This window comes from Belonocnema kinseyi, chromosome 7 (assembly GCF_010883055.1).
Source record: "Belonocnema kinseyi isolate 2016_QV_RU_SX_M_011 chromosome 7, B_treatae_v1, whole genome shotgun sequence".
NCBI classification, from domain to species: domain Eukaryota; kingdom Metazoa; phylum Arthropoda; class Insecta; order Hymenoptera; family Cynipidae; genus Belonocnema; species Belonocnema kinseyi.
Window position 1 is genome coordinate 47,195,716 of NC_046663.1, and position 18,639 is coordinate 47,214,354.

Genomic DNA, 18,639 nt, shown 5'->3' on the forward strand with positions numbered 1-18,639 from the left:
AGGGTACGTTGTCCAGGGTATTTTGGGAGGTGATGAGGTGAAGTAGGGGGATCAATAGTATGGGAAGTGAGAGAAGAAGTAGGGAAAGTAATGGGAGAAGAAGTGGGAGGGAGCAAGTAGGATAAATGATAAAGGTAACACAGGAAAGGGGTAATTGTAGGGGAAGTGAGTGTTAGTAGGGAGGGCAAAGTAGATGAGGTGGAAGTAGGGGAAGGAAGAGGAAATTAAGGGGATGGGTAGCTGGGGAAAGTAGTGGAGGAGAGGGAAACTAGGTTTCTGATAGTGATAATTTAAAGAAATTTTTGATGGATAATTTGTGAACTTGATTGTTTTAATGAAAGAAAAAATAGCTTAGTATATGTAAAGATTATTTGGTAGGTATGGCTATATAAACTACTACAGTGAGAGAAAGTTTGATAATGGCGCACCTTGGGCACGCACAAAGTCGAACAAGGAACCGAGACTCGAGAGTCTAAAGTACCTGTACCTGTACCAGTACCAGTACCAGCAGCAGCTGCTTGGTTCTCGGTTTAAACTTACCGTTTGGTGGCTTCCAAGTCTATAACGTGCCCGTTCCTCTTCCACTGCAAGGTAGGTTCCGGATGGCCCCGCGGCGGTCCGCACTCCAGCAAAGCAGTTTCGCCCGCCGCGACCCTCGTGTTCTGAGGTTCTGCACGAAACTCGTCCCTCAGTACTGAAACAATCGATACGCAAAACTGGTTAGACCAACCAACTACCAATTAACTTTGTGACCAAGTTTGCGATCAAACTTCCTGATCAAACTTCGCGACTTGTTAACCCGAGTTAATTACGTATACATACATATAATTATACAGTTATACACTTTATTCCTTGTCTTATTATTTCACAGGAATTAGTACTGTTCTTATACCAATTTAGTAATTTACAAATACAATGTTTCTGCTGTAAAGAAAAGTATTACAAAATTTCATCTAATAGCCAAGAAAATTAAATATACCAAGTATGATCAGGGGCAACCAGTACGAGGTGGGTACCAGTACGAGCTGAATCATGGGAAAAAGTCTCGGGGTTTTGAAGCAAAAGTTCGTTTGTATTTTTTTTCAGTAGCAATATTAAAAACGAGTACGCTGTAACTTTATCCTTTTTTTAAGGAATTAAATTCCTTGCACTATTCTTTCAAAGGTTCTTTAATACATATAATCTACTTAATTTTAACCGAAAATATATTTTACGTATTTTATGGAAAGTGTCATTCGGTGCAAACTGAAAAAATTGTTGACAGGTTAGGCTTGGACATCAAGAAATTTTACAGGATTCCCAAAGAATTTAAAGATATGAAATACATCAATGGATTTCGACGAATTAAAAAAAAATTCAAGATATTCCAGAGAATTTTAACCGATTTTTTCAGGTTTCAAGTGAAAAAATTCATGGGGTTTCAAATGGTTTCAATGGTTTTAAAGATTTTAACGAGACTTCACGGATTTTAAGGCTTTTAAAATGATTTTATGGGATTTCAACAAATTTCTACAGAGTATAAAATATTTCCACTGATTTTTAAAGATTTCAATAGTTTTCCAAAGATTTCCAGGGATTTTTACGGATTTCAACAATTTCAAGGGACCTGAAAGAATCAAACGTTTTTCAAAGGATTTTTAAAAATCCGAATGATTTTAAAAGGGTACAAACGATTTCAAGGGATTAAACAAAATCCAAGGGCTTTTAAATGAATTATACTTATAATCTATTTTTACGATTTCCAAGGATTTAAATGGTATTTAAGGTGTTTAAACGAATTTCTCCAGAACTTTAAGGATTAAAACTAAAGTGTATTTCATGGGATTTCTACTGATTTCAAGGAACAGGAAGGAAATAAAATAATGTTAAAGGATTTTTAATATTTTAAGTTATTTCAAAAGATTCTGAAGAATTTCAAGAGATTTACAAAATGTCAGACATATCAGAATTCTGTAGAATTTCTAAAGAGTTCAAGACATTTGAAAGAATTTTTCAAGATTTCAGGGATAGGAACTACAAGCATTTCAAAGATTTTAGGGGATTTGACCAATACAAGGATTTCAATAGGATTTGTAAAAAAAACTGTGTGGAACGAATTTAATTGATTGCATCTTAAAGGGTCTTTGAATTATTTGTATAGGTGTGTACCTATTTCATAGATTTTAAATAATTTAAAAAGGTTCAAAGATTTTAAAGGATTGCTGAGGATTTCTACGGATTTTAACAGATTTCAAAGATCTTAATAGACCCAACAGATTTGAAATATTTATTCCAATGCTTATTATAATAAAAACATAACATATCATCAAGAATATCAAACGAAGGACAGACTGCGTGATACTAGTTGAAAAGAATCATCTTCAAGTGTGCGAATTAAGTTTTCAAATTGAAAGACTAATGAATTGAACTGACCAACCACCACAAAGTATGTCTAAAAGTGGAATCTCGAAGAAAGATAAATATTCAGGCTTTCCCTTATCCCAATTTTATAGAATTGCAGTGAAATAAACCCCCATTCAGTGGCTTAAATTATCGCTCTAGTTATATTAGATTGCCAAAAGGGATTCCGAATAAGATCCGGATTCTTCGTCGTATGTCTCCACTTCCTCTTACAGGTCTGATAATGTACGGCCTAGAAGGAGGAATATATATATATATGTATATCTGCGAGAGTGTTAAGAGGGTCGATAGTTAGGTTTAGGATACCTTATCACACACACATACCTTGCAAACGGATAGTTGAGAGGTGAGTTAGGATTGGACGAAGGATTGGGGATATATCAGGTAGAGTGATTTCGACGTAAATCGATTGTAGCGCCATTTCTCAGAGTGATTTCATTGAGAAGGATGTTCAGGGTTGTTCATTCTCGCCCCCATTTTTTTTATTCAGTGCATGTACTAAAAATAATGTTTTCCTGTGATGTAGGGTACGAAGTGCCGATCACTGTGGGTACGAAGTACCGATACTGTGGGTACAAAGTACCAGCTACTCGGAGTACAAAAGAAACATGAAAACTCGGAATTTTGTACCCCAACTCTAAAAGATATTCCAACCACAACCAAGGTAAAGTAAATACCGTTTGGACTCTACCTGCAACAAAATTTATCCCTACGTTTTTATCGTGCGATGTCCTTGGGTCTCGCAGGTTCGATCCGTAGGTGTTCTCCAACTGCGACCGTTTTAGGAATAACGTTTATCGCCGTTTCTCTCAGTCGCTGTGGTGAATACCATTACCATTTATCACGAGGATTCGCACCGTTTAGGAAATGTTCTTGGAGCCGAGGAGGTAAGTCGAGGGTAGAAGCTGTAGGTAGAGATGGTAGAGGAAGCTGCTGGGAACTGGAAAGAGATGAGAAGGTCTAAGGGGAGAAACCTTCTCCGAAGAAGGTGAATCTTGAATTGCACTTCTTGGTCCTCCTCTTTTTCTTTGTCAATTGTCAACATTATCTGAAACACCTTTATAATCTGACCGTGATGCAACGAAGGGTTGAAATAGGATGCTAGAATTTTACGATACATATCGAGAGACTTTAAATCAATATCCCAGAGTCACAAAATAATGGAGATAAAGATAGAGAATGTGCGACGAGCGTGTTCTCTTCTGAAAGCACAATGGTCCCTTTCATTTGGAAATTGGATCTTGGATTCTCTTGCGCTTCGCGCAATGAGGCGTCTTTGTTGCATGAATTGAGGATTACACGATAAAGCCGAGAATGGTCAAGTAATGTTACACGATGAAGAAATCGTAATGCTTGTGTCATCACAGAAGTCTGAGCTGGGAAGATGTCAAGTTGCTGATTTTCAAATGGTTCCATCACTATACTTTCTACTTTCATCATCATTACAAAACAATTGTACAAAACGAGTCTGCCTCTGAGTAAAGAATTTTGATAAATACATCTTGGCTAATCGAGAAAATGGAAGGAAAAAGGTGTGAGCCAGAACGAGTGATAAAAACCGTAGGTTATTATAATGATAGCCGTCGTAAAAAAATTATCTTGCTTAATTAATTGTAAGCACCAGTGCTCTACTCTGCAGATTGAGATTTCGCGGAAGTATACATAAGATCGCCCGGCGACACGCGGAAACTCAACAATCGTTTGAGATTACTTTTCAACCTTTGATCTCAGTTTCCTCGAACGAGAGCATGCATCTTAAAGACGTCTGTTAATTAAGACGTTCCGACTTTAAGATGGTAATTATTATTTCTGTCGATTCCACTCAACAAATTAACTTGTGGTCTGTTTCTGCGACACGTTCCAAGGCCGATCTTAAATGTGTCGGTATTAAAAAAGTTGCTCTTTATGCAAAAATATGGCTAATATAAACTGTCTTCTTTTCAAACAGAGCAATGCATTGAAAGCAAGAATGTTGCTATTTTGTTTTTTTCTCACGATTCAAGACTTGCCGATTTGTGGCGAAACTTTTTCATGCGTGTGTCCTTTGGTTATTTTTTAATTATTAGAAGAAAGTAACTAGTTAGGTAGGCCATATTTTTGGATCCAGATTCCTACCTTATCCACTTCAATGCCGTTCGATAAGCTTAAATGGTTCATGTCCGTGCTAACTTTTTACACAAAACTCGTTTCAGGCAATAGGGGAGTTTACCAGTCGATAGGTAGCGCCAGCTACTTTAGTCAAAGTTCCGCAAACATTTAATTGTAATAAATGAAAAGTAACTTTGATTATATAAATTTTTTTAGATTCTTTATAAAACAAAATAAAAGCTTCAGTAATTCAATTTACAGTGTACTGTCTATTTTTTCATACGTAATTCTCAATTTCATAAATATAACATTATGACGAGCATTATTTTCTAAAGAAACAACATTTCAAAGTAGACGTTTTGAAAACTTTTCTATTTTTAACATCGAAAAACATGAAATCCCATATTTTCAGGTTAAAAATTCAACTTTTTTGTACCAAATTCGTCTTTTGGCTTAAAAAATCAACAATTTGGTTGACATTTTTTTGTTTCTTGGCTTTTTTTTATTTTTACTTACTTACTTTTATTTTTTTAAATAAATATGAATTTTTAAATTGAAAATTGAACTATTCTATTATTGGTTTGAAATATATATTTTTTAGTTTGAAACTCAGTATTTTATTGGAAATTCATCTTTCTTGGCAGATAATTATTCTTCTTTGCTAAAAATTCGTTTCCATAGTATATAATTGAACTATTTTGTAAAATTTTTATTTTTTGTTGAAAATTAATACATTAAAATGAAAATGTAGCTTTTTCGGTATAAAATTTATTTTCTCTGTTAAAGATTAATCTTTTTGGTTGAAAATTCATTTTTTTGGTTAATATTCAACAGTTATGGAAAATTAGGTTTTTTTTTTACTTTGAAAATATGTCTTTCTTAGTTGAAACATGAACTATTTTGTTGAATTTTTGTTTGTTTGTTAAAAATTAATTTTTTTTCTTTGAATATTTAATTATACTATTTTTAGTGAAAAGTTTATGTTTTTTAGTTGAAAATTCGTTCTTTTTTTAGTAAAAAGTTATTCATCTTGACTTAAAATGTAACTATTTCGTTAAAAGTTCCTTTTTTTAATTGAAAATTAATTTTTTCTGTTAGAAATCCAACTTTTTGAATGAAAATTCATGTTTTTGGTTAAAAGTTCAGCTAATTTTTGGAAAATTAATCTTTTTTATTGAAAATTTATCTTCCTTACTTAAGAATTCGACTATTTGCTTAAAAATGTACATGCTATTTTTAATATTTGTCTTTCTTGGTAAAAAATTATTATTCTTGGTTAAAAATTCATCTTTTTCGTTGAAAATTGAAATTTGTTTTTAAACTCGTTCTTTTTTTGCCGAAAATTGAACTATTTAATTTTTGGTTAAAAACTGATAATTATTAATTTATAATTCAAATATTCGGTGTAGACAATCATGTTACATTTGTGAAATTTAAAACTAGGCGAGATAAATTAACCAATGCTTAAAAATTTTTTTTTTTCATTCCAAACTGAATAACTCACACTTTGAACTCCTTGCATAAATTAAAAATGAACTTTTTAAAATTAAATTTGTATGAAAAAGTAATTTTTCATTTATCCCATTACGCAATATACTTGTATGATGTCATTGGGACCCTTTGAGAAGATTCTAGAAATTTAGCACGGACATGAACCACTTGCGCCGTCGAGTGGTTCAGAAGTCGGTAAAGTAGTTATCTTGGCCTATCACTCATACTCTAACGTGAATATTGAAAGCTACTTTTCTTCCTTCTTTTTGAACTTATCAGCGGCACCTATGGGGCTTTCGAGAGCGTGACGTTATTACCGGTCCACAATAGATTGTATTGCGCTGATATCCGACACATCTAGCATGTAGTTCAGCTATAAGTCATGACTCGGAGTTGCGCGAATAGGATATACGACCTTCTAGATTTCGCATTCACGACACGCGTAGTCGTGACTTACGAGCGACACGTGATCGTTTTGTATGTGTGTGCGCAATCTAGAATCTAGGAAGCCAGCAACTGTACGAAGAGGAAACCAGTTACCAGTTCTCCTCCAGTGGGTCACGGGCGATATCAGTCAATTGTTTCGAATCGATCGAGCATTGTTGTCCAATCCCTGCAGCTCCTTCCGTGACAGTTCTTTGTTGCAGGTTGCGTGAAAATGTGTGTCCGCACGTTTCATTCGACTACCTCATCCAAACTTTATGAGGCGGAAAGTGCAATGATTCGACACGCTCGTACTGTCCCGACAATGACCCTAGGATGTGACGTGCTAACGATTCCACTATCGAAAGGAGGTGATTTCGAAGTGTCCATTCAAAAAGTACTGAAGCAGCTGTTCATGGTCAGAATTGCTACACTGCCGTACTTTCGAAAAATGACTCTATCTCCAAGTCGAGCAGAGATGTTGAGGAAAACCTCTTTGCATCTTTACTGATCTGCATCTTCCAATATAAGATTAATTTTGGAAAAACTATCGTTCTTGTGTAATTTAGACCTGCTCTATTCATTGGTAAAGACAAAATTAATAATTATAATTGTTTATACTCAAAACTGTAGATAGGTTTGATCGAGAAATCTGACGAGCAAAACCCTATCTATCAGATAGGTTTTTTGTACCAGATCTTCAGCATTAGCAGCTAGTCTTGACCAGAATTGCTACACTGCCGTACTTTTGACGAAATATTCTGTTTACATTTCCAGCCGAGCAGAGGTATTGAAAAAAACGTCTTTGCATCTTTACTGATCTGCATCTTCTAATATACGATTGCTTTTGAAAAAAATATTCTTGAATAATTCAGACCTGCTCCATTCATCGGGGAAGAAAAAAAATTATTATAATTGTTTATTGGAAAAACACAAATCAGATCCTCGACGTTCAGTCAACCCCGTAAAACTGAAATTTGTGTAGAGAAGCCGCCTTCTGGTGGATAGAGCCTTTCTCCAACAGTATTTCTCTAGACTTCTCAAAAATCTATGTAGGTAGGTTCGACATTAAGGTCGAGTCTTTTTTTCAAAAGAATGACAGGATCGAAGTTCGGTTTTATAATTCCATGACTTTTCCAGGTTTTCTAAAGAACTTTTTTAAGATTCCATGACTTTTTCGGGTCTTCTAGTCCAAAATCCAAAAGTGTGCAGTGGAAAATTTACTTTTGAAAAAAAATGTCCAATTTTCTGAGCTAACATTTTCAAAATATTAAAAATAAATCAAAATTCCCATTTATTTATCGCAGACTAGACATTCTTTACACTATTTCTATATTTAATATTAAAAATTAATCATTTTTTTTACTTATTGAAAATTTAAGTTGTTTCTAGAAAATTCGTCATCTTGACTTGAAAATTCAACAATTTGGTAAACATTTTAATATTTTCATGACCAACAAATGATTTTTTCTTGAAAATTAATCTCTTTGATTAAAAGTTAACTACCTTGTTGACAATCCGTTTTTTTTGTGAATTTTTTTTTCGTAGAAAATTAATCTTGGTAGAAAATTCATCTATTTGGTGGAAAATTATTGTTTTATTGATTTTGTTTGAAATATCAACTATTACATTTTTTAAAAGAAATCATCTTTTTTGTTTGAAAATTAAACTACGTGGTTAAAAGTTGAAATAATTTGTAAAAAATTAATTTGTTACAATTCCTTAAAAGCTAACATAACATTATTCCAATTAGGTATTTTCACTTCAATCAACAGCTAACTTCACTTCGTAGATTGCCGAGGGGGAAACAAGGGACCAAATGCATGGGCTTCAGTTGATTTTTGCCCTATTTTGCCAATTTCTTCGTAAATGCTAATTTTTTCTATATAAGTGTTTGTAAAATAGTTTTTGTTTTTTAATTACTATTTAATTAAATAAAAAAGTATAATAATTATTATTAATTACCAAGACATTACAGAAATAAAGGTTTGTTCTGTGCATTTGATCCATTGTTTGCCCCTCAGCTTTTAACGAAGTGAAGTTAGTTGATGGTTCAAGTGAAAATAACTAATAGAAGATTTATCATATAAGTTGAAAGTTCATCTCTTTGGTTAAAAATATAGCACTTTTATTGAAAAGCCGTATTTTCTGGTTTAAAATGATCTTTTTTTTTTTACTTGTAAATTGGTCTTTTTTGTTGGTGGAAAATTAATTTTTTTGTTAGAAAATTCATCTATTTGGTTGAAGATTAAAATTCTTGTTAAAAATTCATATTTTCAGGAAAAAATTTGATTGTTTTGTCTAAACTTCGTCTTTTTGGTTGTAAAATTTAACAGTTTATTTGAAATTTTTGTTATTAATTTTAATTTAAAAATTGTATTTGGTTGAAAATTCATATTTGTTTGTTAAAAATGCAACTGCTTGATTCTCTCTCAATTGAAATCAGTTAATTAGTCTTTTTTGTTGGTTAGAAATGCGTCTTTTCTTTTCAAAATTCATCTTTCATGGTAGCAACATAGTTTTGTTGGTAGTTTTTTTTGTTTGGTTCTCTAAAAATTTGAATCAGAAAATTTTTTTGACTAGCATCAATTACTGACTAAATTCAACTAAATAAAACCTACATGTTTTTACTTGAAAGCTAGAAATGTACAATTGCAGAATTCCCGTATTGCTTATTTAAGAAACACGTTCGTTCCGTAATACCGCTTCGACATAGGTCTCTCATCAGTCTCTCTAGCAATCACCCCAGGCGAAGAGCTTTACAAAGTCATCATATGTCATAATAATTGTAATGAATCCTGAAGCCTTGTCAGGAAAAATGAAAAGTTTCTTGAATTAATATGACAAAGGGAGTTAAATCGTTTATTATGAATTACTTGAATGATGCTGTGAAAAATCGTTGAAACCTGTCAGGTAATTTCCGTGCTTCCGTGTAGTTAAACGTTTGTTTCACGCCTAAGTTTCCCACGGTGGGAATGATCCCTCTAACGGGTATATAGAATAGAATTATCGTCTCGTGGTCCTACAAAGACCGATGGGGAAAATTGGGGTGCTTGCTGAATTTATCAATAAGTTTGGGAAAGTGACAGATGCGTATTTTGGGCCCCTTCTTCAAGCGCAAGTCAGGAACGTCATGTTATTTTAATCACGATCTCCTATTCCATCAAACTGAAAGATCTTTATCTAGAAAAAATATTTATTCTCTGGTATCAATTTTGTCGAGTGTAGTAATTGAGTTTCGATATGCTATTCAATTTTTTTTAAATCCTGCTTATTGAACAGTTGTGTTTACAGGTGTCCATATATAATTTTTATTATTAAGGTTATTTCGCTGCCTAGTATATTTCCTTTATCAAAAAGCTTAGAATATTATCAGATTTCACGGTCGAAAATTCTCTCAGAAACTGAGGAAATAGGTTGATTTTTCAAGAAAATAGGGGAATAAATTTTTTGGAGTAAAATTAATGTAGGCGCTATATTCAATTCAATATGGAACGCTTTAAATTCCTTATATTTCAAGTCGAAGTATATTGCATTTGCAACACAATAATATGAATTTTCTACCAAACAAAAAATTTTTGAGTTAAAAAAAAACTTTTAACCAAAGAGATGAATCTTCAACCGAGCAGTTAAATTTTATAAATTAGTTGAATTTCCAACCATGTAGTTTAGTTTTCTGTCAAAAAGAAGAATTTTAAACAAAAAAAAAACAACAAATTTTCAAAAAAAAAGGGTTAAATTTAGAACCAAAGAAATGTCTTTTCAATCAAAAAGATCAATTTTTGACAAAAAAGAGTGATTTTCTACTAAATAAGGTGAATTTTGAAACTAAAATAACGAATTTTCAACTAAGAAGATTAATTTTCTACCAGACAGACATGATAATTGATTTGATAGCAAAAATAGTCGAATATTTAACCAAGTATGTAAATGAATTTTTAATTTAAAAGATGAACTCACAAAAAATTTAATAGTTGATATTTTATCCAGAAAAGATGCAGTTTCTATTAAAAGAGATGAATTTTAAAACAATAATGAAAAATTTTCTACCAAGAAGATTTATTTCCTACCAAACATATAAATTTTCGATAAAATGGATGAATTTTCAACCAAACATGGCAATGTTAAAATTTCAGTAAAGAAGTTAATTTCAACAACAAAAAACGAATTTTCAACAAAATATTCACTTTTTCAACCAAGGAGGTGATTTTTTAAGCAAAAAAGGGGGAAGTCCAAACCAAAAAGATTAGTTTCATACCAAAAAAGAAGTCCATTTAATTAGAACAGATTAAATTTCAACAAAAAATGCAATAGTTAAATTTTGAGTTACATTTCAGTTTTTTGTGGTCAAAAGTAGCCCTTTTTGCTTAAAAATGTTGAAAATTAAGTTCTTTAGCTGAAAATTTAAGTAGACCTTTTTTAGTTGAAAATTTATCTCTTTTAGTTCAAAATTTTACTATTTTGTTGAAAATTTGTCTTTTTTGGTAGAAAATTAATCTTGTTGGTTGAAATTTAATATATTTTTTTGCTGAATACATTGTTTTCGCATACTAATCTCACAGTAGAGGAATATGATAATTTGCGCACACTTTACAGAAACGGAAAGTCGGCGTTTCTATGCATGTGTTTCAAAAAGTATACTCTCGTTCATACAAAATTAAACTTACAAGAAAATTTCAAGAACAAATCAGTCACCTTCTTTTTCTTTTATTAAAGCTTCACAATTTTAGTTAAAAATTCATCTCTTCAGTTGAAAATGTAACCATTTCGAGGCGCCATAATGGTAAGGTGCCAAAGCACGCGACATTATTTGACGGTACCTAACCGAAAATATAAACAATAAAATGCTAACCGAGAAGTTAGCGCTAGAAAGTCTTACTCGCGGAGTTGCGCAAGATGAAGATAGAAGTTGGCAAAAAACGAAAAGGTGCTTTTTCTTATTTATATTTTTAGTTAAGTATCATCTATTTGATCGCGTGCGTTGGCATCCTATCGTTAGGACGCCTCGATTTCACAACAAAATCAACTATTTGGTCGAAAATTCAACATTTTTACTTGAAATGTGAGGAATTCGAAGCATTTCAATTTGAATTTAATATACACCAGAACCGCGTACTGGGACGAGTGACACTTGTGACTTTTGCCTCGGAAGGGAAGCAGTGGGCGAGTACTCAGTCGAGTATATTGCGCAATATTATGCATTTAAATTGGCAATGATTCAGGCGGCCCTGACTGTTTAGGCTTCGATTGCCCTAAATTAGTAACCACGCTATTTGCGAGCAGCTCCCGACTCTGTTACTAAACCGAGAGTTTGGTGTATTGTGAAACTCTCGAACGTTTCTGAGACTTTGTATAAGAGGGGGTATAAATGGAGGGGTCTAAATTTTAGATCAATCAGTAATTCCCGTGTTGCTTATTCCGTAACAACGGTTCGGCACAGGTCACAGACTCTGATCAACCTCCCTAATAATTACCCCAGGTAAAGAGCTTCAAAGTCATCATGTCATAGAAAACATGTAATGCAAGAAGGATCTTTGCGTTCATGCAAAGTTAAACTGGAAGGAAAAATTGAAGAAAACATCAGTCAGCAGTCAATGAAATCATTCTAATCGATCATGAATAAACCGCAGCTTGAAGATTTTCCTTCGTATAGACTTTAGCGAGGGCAGAAATAATTATTACATTCGACTTAGTCGGAAAGGGAATTTCGCGTGTGTGCACTTTTACGTGGGGATCCACCCTGGTTAATACCAGGAAGAATACCACAGGGAAAATACCGACATGTAGTTACGGACTCAATGTTTATATTAAGCTAGGGGAACACTCAAATGTATGGAATCACCCCTCTACTCTTACGTATCTATATTTGTATCTGTTGCACCTATTCCTGTGTGTGGTGTGTATCTACATTTGTATGGAGGGATTTCCTAATTCGCAACATTTGTTCGCTGTTATATCCTGGAATACGTAGAAGAACAGCAAATGAGATTCCAAGTGAAAATTGGGGTAAACTTGACTATGTTAAGAAAACGAGGGGACGAGGCTTTAGATGTTTGCTTCGTAAGTGAATTGCAATTCAACCGATCGAATTGACCACCGAAGAGTTACTCAAATGGCAATCTATTTATGTTTCATCACTTTCATATAATGTCTGGAAAAAGATTAATTTTCTAACAAAATAGATGACTTTTAAACAAAAGAGCTAAGTTTTCAAGATAAAAGGCGAATGTTTTAGAAAACAGTTGACTTTTAAACCCTAAAACATGATTTTCTTAACACAAAAGTTTAAGAAAAGCAGTACAATTTTCGACAAAAAAAAAAACTTTTCAACAAAATTGAAATTCTACCAAATTTGTTATATTTTTAATAAAAAACATTTTAATCCAACTACACCAAAACCGACTTTTAGTACATCGCGGTTTAATAGTCCCTAGAACTGCTGACCCACGAAATTTCTCAGCTTAAGGGGCGAGAGACAGTTGCGACTATCGTCTCGGAAGGATCACAGTGAACGAGTACTCAGTCCAATATATTGCGTAATATTATGCATTCATACTGTTTACGTTCAGATTCCACCGATTTAGTAACAAGGCTATTTGCAGGCAACTCCCGACACTGTTACTAAATCGGCGTTTTGATGTAAAAAATACGGCGGATTTTCTTGAAGAAGTTTCTTGAAAACCCTATAAAAAAGAGGAATTATTTAAAAAGGGGGAAAAAGGGACTGATTCGAAGTCAATTTTGACTGATTCAACTAATGCGGATTCAATGACTAAAAAAACAGTCAATTTGACTCACTGATGAATTCAATCATTTTTAATTATCCACTCTATTGTATTTTCATATTAACCCCGAAGATTAATTTGTTACCAAAAAAGACAAGTTTTCAAAAAAAGACAAGAATTTTCTACCAAAAAGTTTAATTTTTAACTAAAAAAGATTAATGTCCAACTAAACAAAAAAAAACAAGTTTCCAAAAAAATAGTTCAATTTTGAACCTAGATGATTAATTTTCAACTAAAATGAGGAATCAATAACGAAAACAAAAAATATTTTAACAAAACCGTTCGATTTTCAACCCAGTAGTTGAGTTAAAAAAATGCATTTTCCGCCAAGAAGATTAATTTTATTAAAAAAACGGAAAATTGTCAATAAAATACATATATTTTTACCCAAAATGTTGAATTTTCAAGAGAAAGGAATCATTAATCAACTGAAAAATCGAATTTTCGAAGAAAATATTTAATTTTTCAACTAAGCAGATGATATTTCCACACAAAGGATGAATCATTTACTAAAAGAATGAATTTTTAACGAGGAAGTTGAACTTGTAAACCAAGTAAAATAGAATAATTAACATTAAACCAAAAACATTATTTTTAAACAGCAAAAATAACCAATTTTCAACCAAATATTTACATTTTTAAACGGATGAATTTTCAACTGAAATCATTAATCTGCAACAAAAAAAAGGACTTTCTAAACAAAGTATTTGAATTTCCAACCAAATAGTAAAATTTTTAATACAAAATACGAATTCTCAACAAAAATGTTATAATTGATATTTCAACCAAAAATACTTAAATTTTAAATTAAAAGCAATTGAATTTAACAAAAAGGAAGAATTTTCAGCCAAAGTGATTTTTTGTCTATAATAAAGGCGATTTTTCAATCATAGAAATTAATTTTCAACTAAAATGATAAATGTATAACCATAAAGTTGAATTTTTAACAAAAAAATTAGAATTTTAACAGAGTAGTTGAATTTTCAATAAAAAAATATGAATTTTCAAAAACAATATTTATTTTAAAAAAAGATCTAATCCTTAATTTGTATGGTATTAATCAGTCATTTATGTTTAATTTTAATCATTTATAATGTGTAGGAATTGAATGAAGAATTTTAAATGATTAATAATTTTACTAGTTTATTATAGCTGACAATTTAGTGTCTTCTATTGACTTAAAATCAGTCATTTCAAGTGACTCTTTGAGTCAGTCGACAATGAAACGATTGTTTTATGCATGCTTGATTAATTTACTTAGTTAAATCTTTACTGATTTAAATTTAGAGTAGGATTTCTTAGGAAATGACATTATTCAACTTGAAAACTCACTCAAGTTCAATAATACACAAGAGTTAATTGATTCATCCTTGGTTAAAACGATCCCTTTTTAATTTTCCGCCTGATCAGCATAATCATCGGCATCGGTGACTTCAGCGTACATCTATAGGCAGGACAATCGATATGCACCTCCAGAACTTGCATTCTGATCCCCGGCGTGATTTACCTGACTCTTTCAAGTCCATTCGCCCCGCTGCATAGCTCTGAGGTTATTTTAAGTGTGCTCTCTCTCCCTCTCCCTCTCTCTCTCTCTGTAAACCGATACAATTACTTGAGATCAAAGTGATGCAACGAAGAATCTATAGTTTCGTAGAAAAAAGTTGTTTATCATTATTATTATTATTAAAAAATAAGGAAGCTAATTTTTATCTCATTAGGGTGGCGATTCGACGGACGATTTCAAATTCCCGATGATTTCCGGATTTTTCCTGGTCAAGCTTTTTAATTTTCCCTGTGAAGTAAAAGTAATATATTCATATTTGCCGCCAAACCAAAAAATCATTTAACACGACAAATAAAAAGATTGCAAAATAAATTAATATTGAAAAAAATACTCCAATTTTTCAATAAAATGTTCTAGTTTTTAACAAGAAATGGAATAGATAAACTTTTAGTTTAAAAAATTAATTTTCAAAGAAAAATGTGGATGTTTAACCAAATAGATGAATTTTTAAGTAAAACTCTGAAATATTCAATTGGAATAAGTTAAATTCTCAGTTTAAAAAATCACTTACCACAAACAAATAACTTAAAAAAAATAACTTAAAAAAATAGTTACATTTTCAAACAAACTGATGAGTTTTTAACTAAATTTGTAAATCTTTAAGTGGAATTGGTTAATTTTAAACCAGAAAGATAAATGCTCAACTAAAGTGATGAATCTTTAACTAGAATAATAGAATATTCAACTGAAATAATGGTTAGATTTTCAGTTAAATTTTTTTTCACCATAATAAGAAAGAAAATTTCAAAAAAATAGATAAGTCTTTGGCAAAAAAATCATTTTAAACCAAAGAAAAAATAAGTTTTTAATCAAATAGCTCATATTTCAACCAAAGAAATCAATTTTTAATTGAAATGTTGAATCTTCAACCAATACAATTTGTTTTTAACAAAAGAGTTAAGTTTCAACCAAGTAATTTTATTTTCAACCTAAAAGATAATTTTTAACTACAATGATAAGTATTTAGCTGGAATACTTACATTCTTAACCGAAAGGAGACATTTTTCAACAAGAAGATCAACTTTCAAAGAAAAAGATAATTTTCTACGAAAAAAATTGATTCTTTAACAAAATACCAAAAATAGAATAGTTAAATTTTCAACTGGAATGGTTAAATTTTTAGTTTAAAAAAATTTATTTTCAATAAAGTAGTAACATTTTTTACAACAGATGAATTTTCAATTAAAATGATGAATCTTCAAATAAAAAGATGAATTTTTCACAAACGAGTTTAAATTGGAATCAAGTAGTTAAATTTCTAAGAAAAAAAAAATCTGGATTCGCAACGAACAATGTAATAAATTTTTCTAATATAATTCAGAAATATTTCTTTTGAAATTACTACTTCTAATCTTAAAACCACTTGAAGTACTTTCTTTTAAAGTTTGGAAGAGGGAACTTTCAAATTGTGACGTATTCTGACTTGGAATAGGGATTTTTTAAATTGCTTTCTTGGGAATCCGAATGATAATCCTTTAAAAAAATTCCCTGTTCTAAGTGAAATTATATACATTTACAGAAACTCCCTGTCCTAAAATAAAAATGATATTTGTTTTCTAACATTCCCTGTTCTAAGTCAGGATAATTATTTTAACTTGAATTTTACTGCAATCATGAGTAAATTCTCGGATTTTAATTAAATTCTCGGTCATTTCCGTTTTTCCCCCGGACAATAAAATTCCAGGTCTCAGGTATTGAACCCCAGATCTCTAACATGGGGTCCGAGCGCCTAACCTCCTGAACCACGGAGGTTATTGAGCTAACTGAATTCTTTCACTACTGACTTTGTCGATTAGCGTTTTACCGTATACATTGCGCAGAAATTACATGCCAACAACTTTAAATTTAGTCTAATCTTTTTCTTGGTCGGCCAACGTACAGCTACCGTATAGCACAGTGGGTGCAAGTACACAGTCACATATTGCAATTTCAGGTTTATTTATTATATTTTTACTTCTGGCAATGGCTCCTACAGTGATGATTAAATAAAAAAAAAATGAAGAAGGAAACGCTGTTGATCACACGTCGTTTAAGCAACGCTGAAAATTCTCGTCCTATTGTTGAAATAATAATAATAATAAAAGGAAAAAGAATCAACCTGAAAATTCAGTATTGTTTTAAATATCGATCTCCCCTCGCGCGTACACCCGGTCCACGCAGAATTTGCGACTATGGAATGCAATCCATTTAATTTAAACGACTGTTCCTGGTTTACCGTAGTGTTCGCCATGTCGGCCACCCCGCCACCTGCAAACTGTTTAATCATAATTCACCGTTGGTAAATTAAGCCCATTTTCGACGATAGTTACACTGGGTATGGAGAATTTCGCTGGGCGCGGGAAACGCAAAAAAGAGAGATGATAGGATTAAGCACGGCGAAGGGTAATAGCTGCGAAGAGTAACTTATGGACAATTAAGATTAAATCCGACGATTTATAAAATTAGCCGCGAAAATGGGTCCAGTGGTATAGGCTTTGCAAAGGTTTGCGCTCTCTAATTCTATCTGAAATGGCTGGAAATATCCTCTATTAACAAGACTAACATTATAACTATTTGAGTTTACCATGAATTAAGGACATACCATTTTGTATAATTTAGTTTATCTAACAAACGAACAAAAACTAAAGTAAAAAGGGGAACTTTCTTGAAAACAGGGAGAAAAAAGAATTCTTTTTTTTTAAGGGAAGAAAAAGATATCGGGGAACGCTGTGAAGCCTGTGATGTTTTTCATACTAGAAAAGCCTGGCTTTTGTACACTACTTACCTATATAGTAATATATTCCTTTATTATTACAGGATCGCAATCTCTTTCTCTCATTTCCGAATCAGGCAACGTACCCAAATTATAAACGTTTATCCACGACAGCAGAGGTCTAAAACTAGCTGACGTTGGATTTACATAGGAACGGTAGTGTAAGTGAAGCTTATTTATGCATTGTTGTGCTTGCACGCGATCCATTTTTGACACGACAACAGTGGTATGTTGTTTCACGCGCAAACATTGTTGGTGAATTTAACTTGCACACCATTTCCCGACTGAATCGTTCACTGAGCAAAAAAAATAAAGTTACAGAAACAAAATAATTTGTTAAACAGGTTTTGTTCGTTTTAAAAAAAACTGACTGTGATTATCAAAAAATATTGATGTAACAAAATAATTTATTTGGCTCAAAACAAAATTTTTGTTAAGTACTCTTTGATACTAATACAAAAGAATTTGTTTGCTCGTACCAAACAAACCTTGGAAAAATACAAAAGGCCATCTCATTATGGAAGGGACCGCACGCACAATACTCAAGCCCTGCCTGGCTAAGTCTCCTCGAGGGTCTTTTATTATGCGTGCGGAAAGAATTATGGGATGCTATTAGGGAATGGCCCTTTCGACTTTCCCTAGGAGAAAATAATTTTTTAAACATTCAGGCGAAACTTTTTGCTCATGAAGACTGCATACACCCTTTTTAGAAGTCACAAATGTGTAATGACGATTTCTGAATAAATATACCAATTTCAAAACTCCATGCCATGCCGGGCATTCAATTTGAATTCCTTTTGCACACTAATTTGAAAGTCAGGTGTGCTCACGCGCGGGGTTTATTAGGCATTTGTAAATTTGACTTATTGCGGTGCTAGGCACGTTTCTATTATAGCTGTATTTAACCTGCGTGATATCGAGTACTGCAAGTGTCGTACTTAAGTACGAGTATTAAGCTGAACAGCGCAGCGTCGAGTTAGTAATGTCAGGTTCGCGATCTTGGAGGTGCTAATGTTATTTCAGTGAGCTTAAAGCGAAATCGGATATTACGTTGCCACTCTATAAGCGGAAATGTGGAGCAAACTGGGTCGCTTTAGTCGGCTGTGATTATATTCAAATTAATTAGAATATTTGAC

The 18,639-nt window shown here is 32.3% G+C and overlaps 1 protein-coding gene across 1 annotated transcript in view; it reads right to left on the reverse strand.

Annotated features, from left to right (window-relative positions):
• LOC117176056 (roundabout homolog 2-like) overlaps nt 1-18,639 on the reverse strand; it is a 309,064-nt gene that overhangs the window by 33,260 nt on the left and 257,165 nt on the right. The window contains exon 3 of the mRNA XM_033366055.1: nt 541-694. Within this exon, the coding sequence (XP_033221946.1) occupies nt 541-694 (154 nt within the window). The remainder of the gene's footprint in view (nt 1-540; nt 695-18,639) is intronic.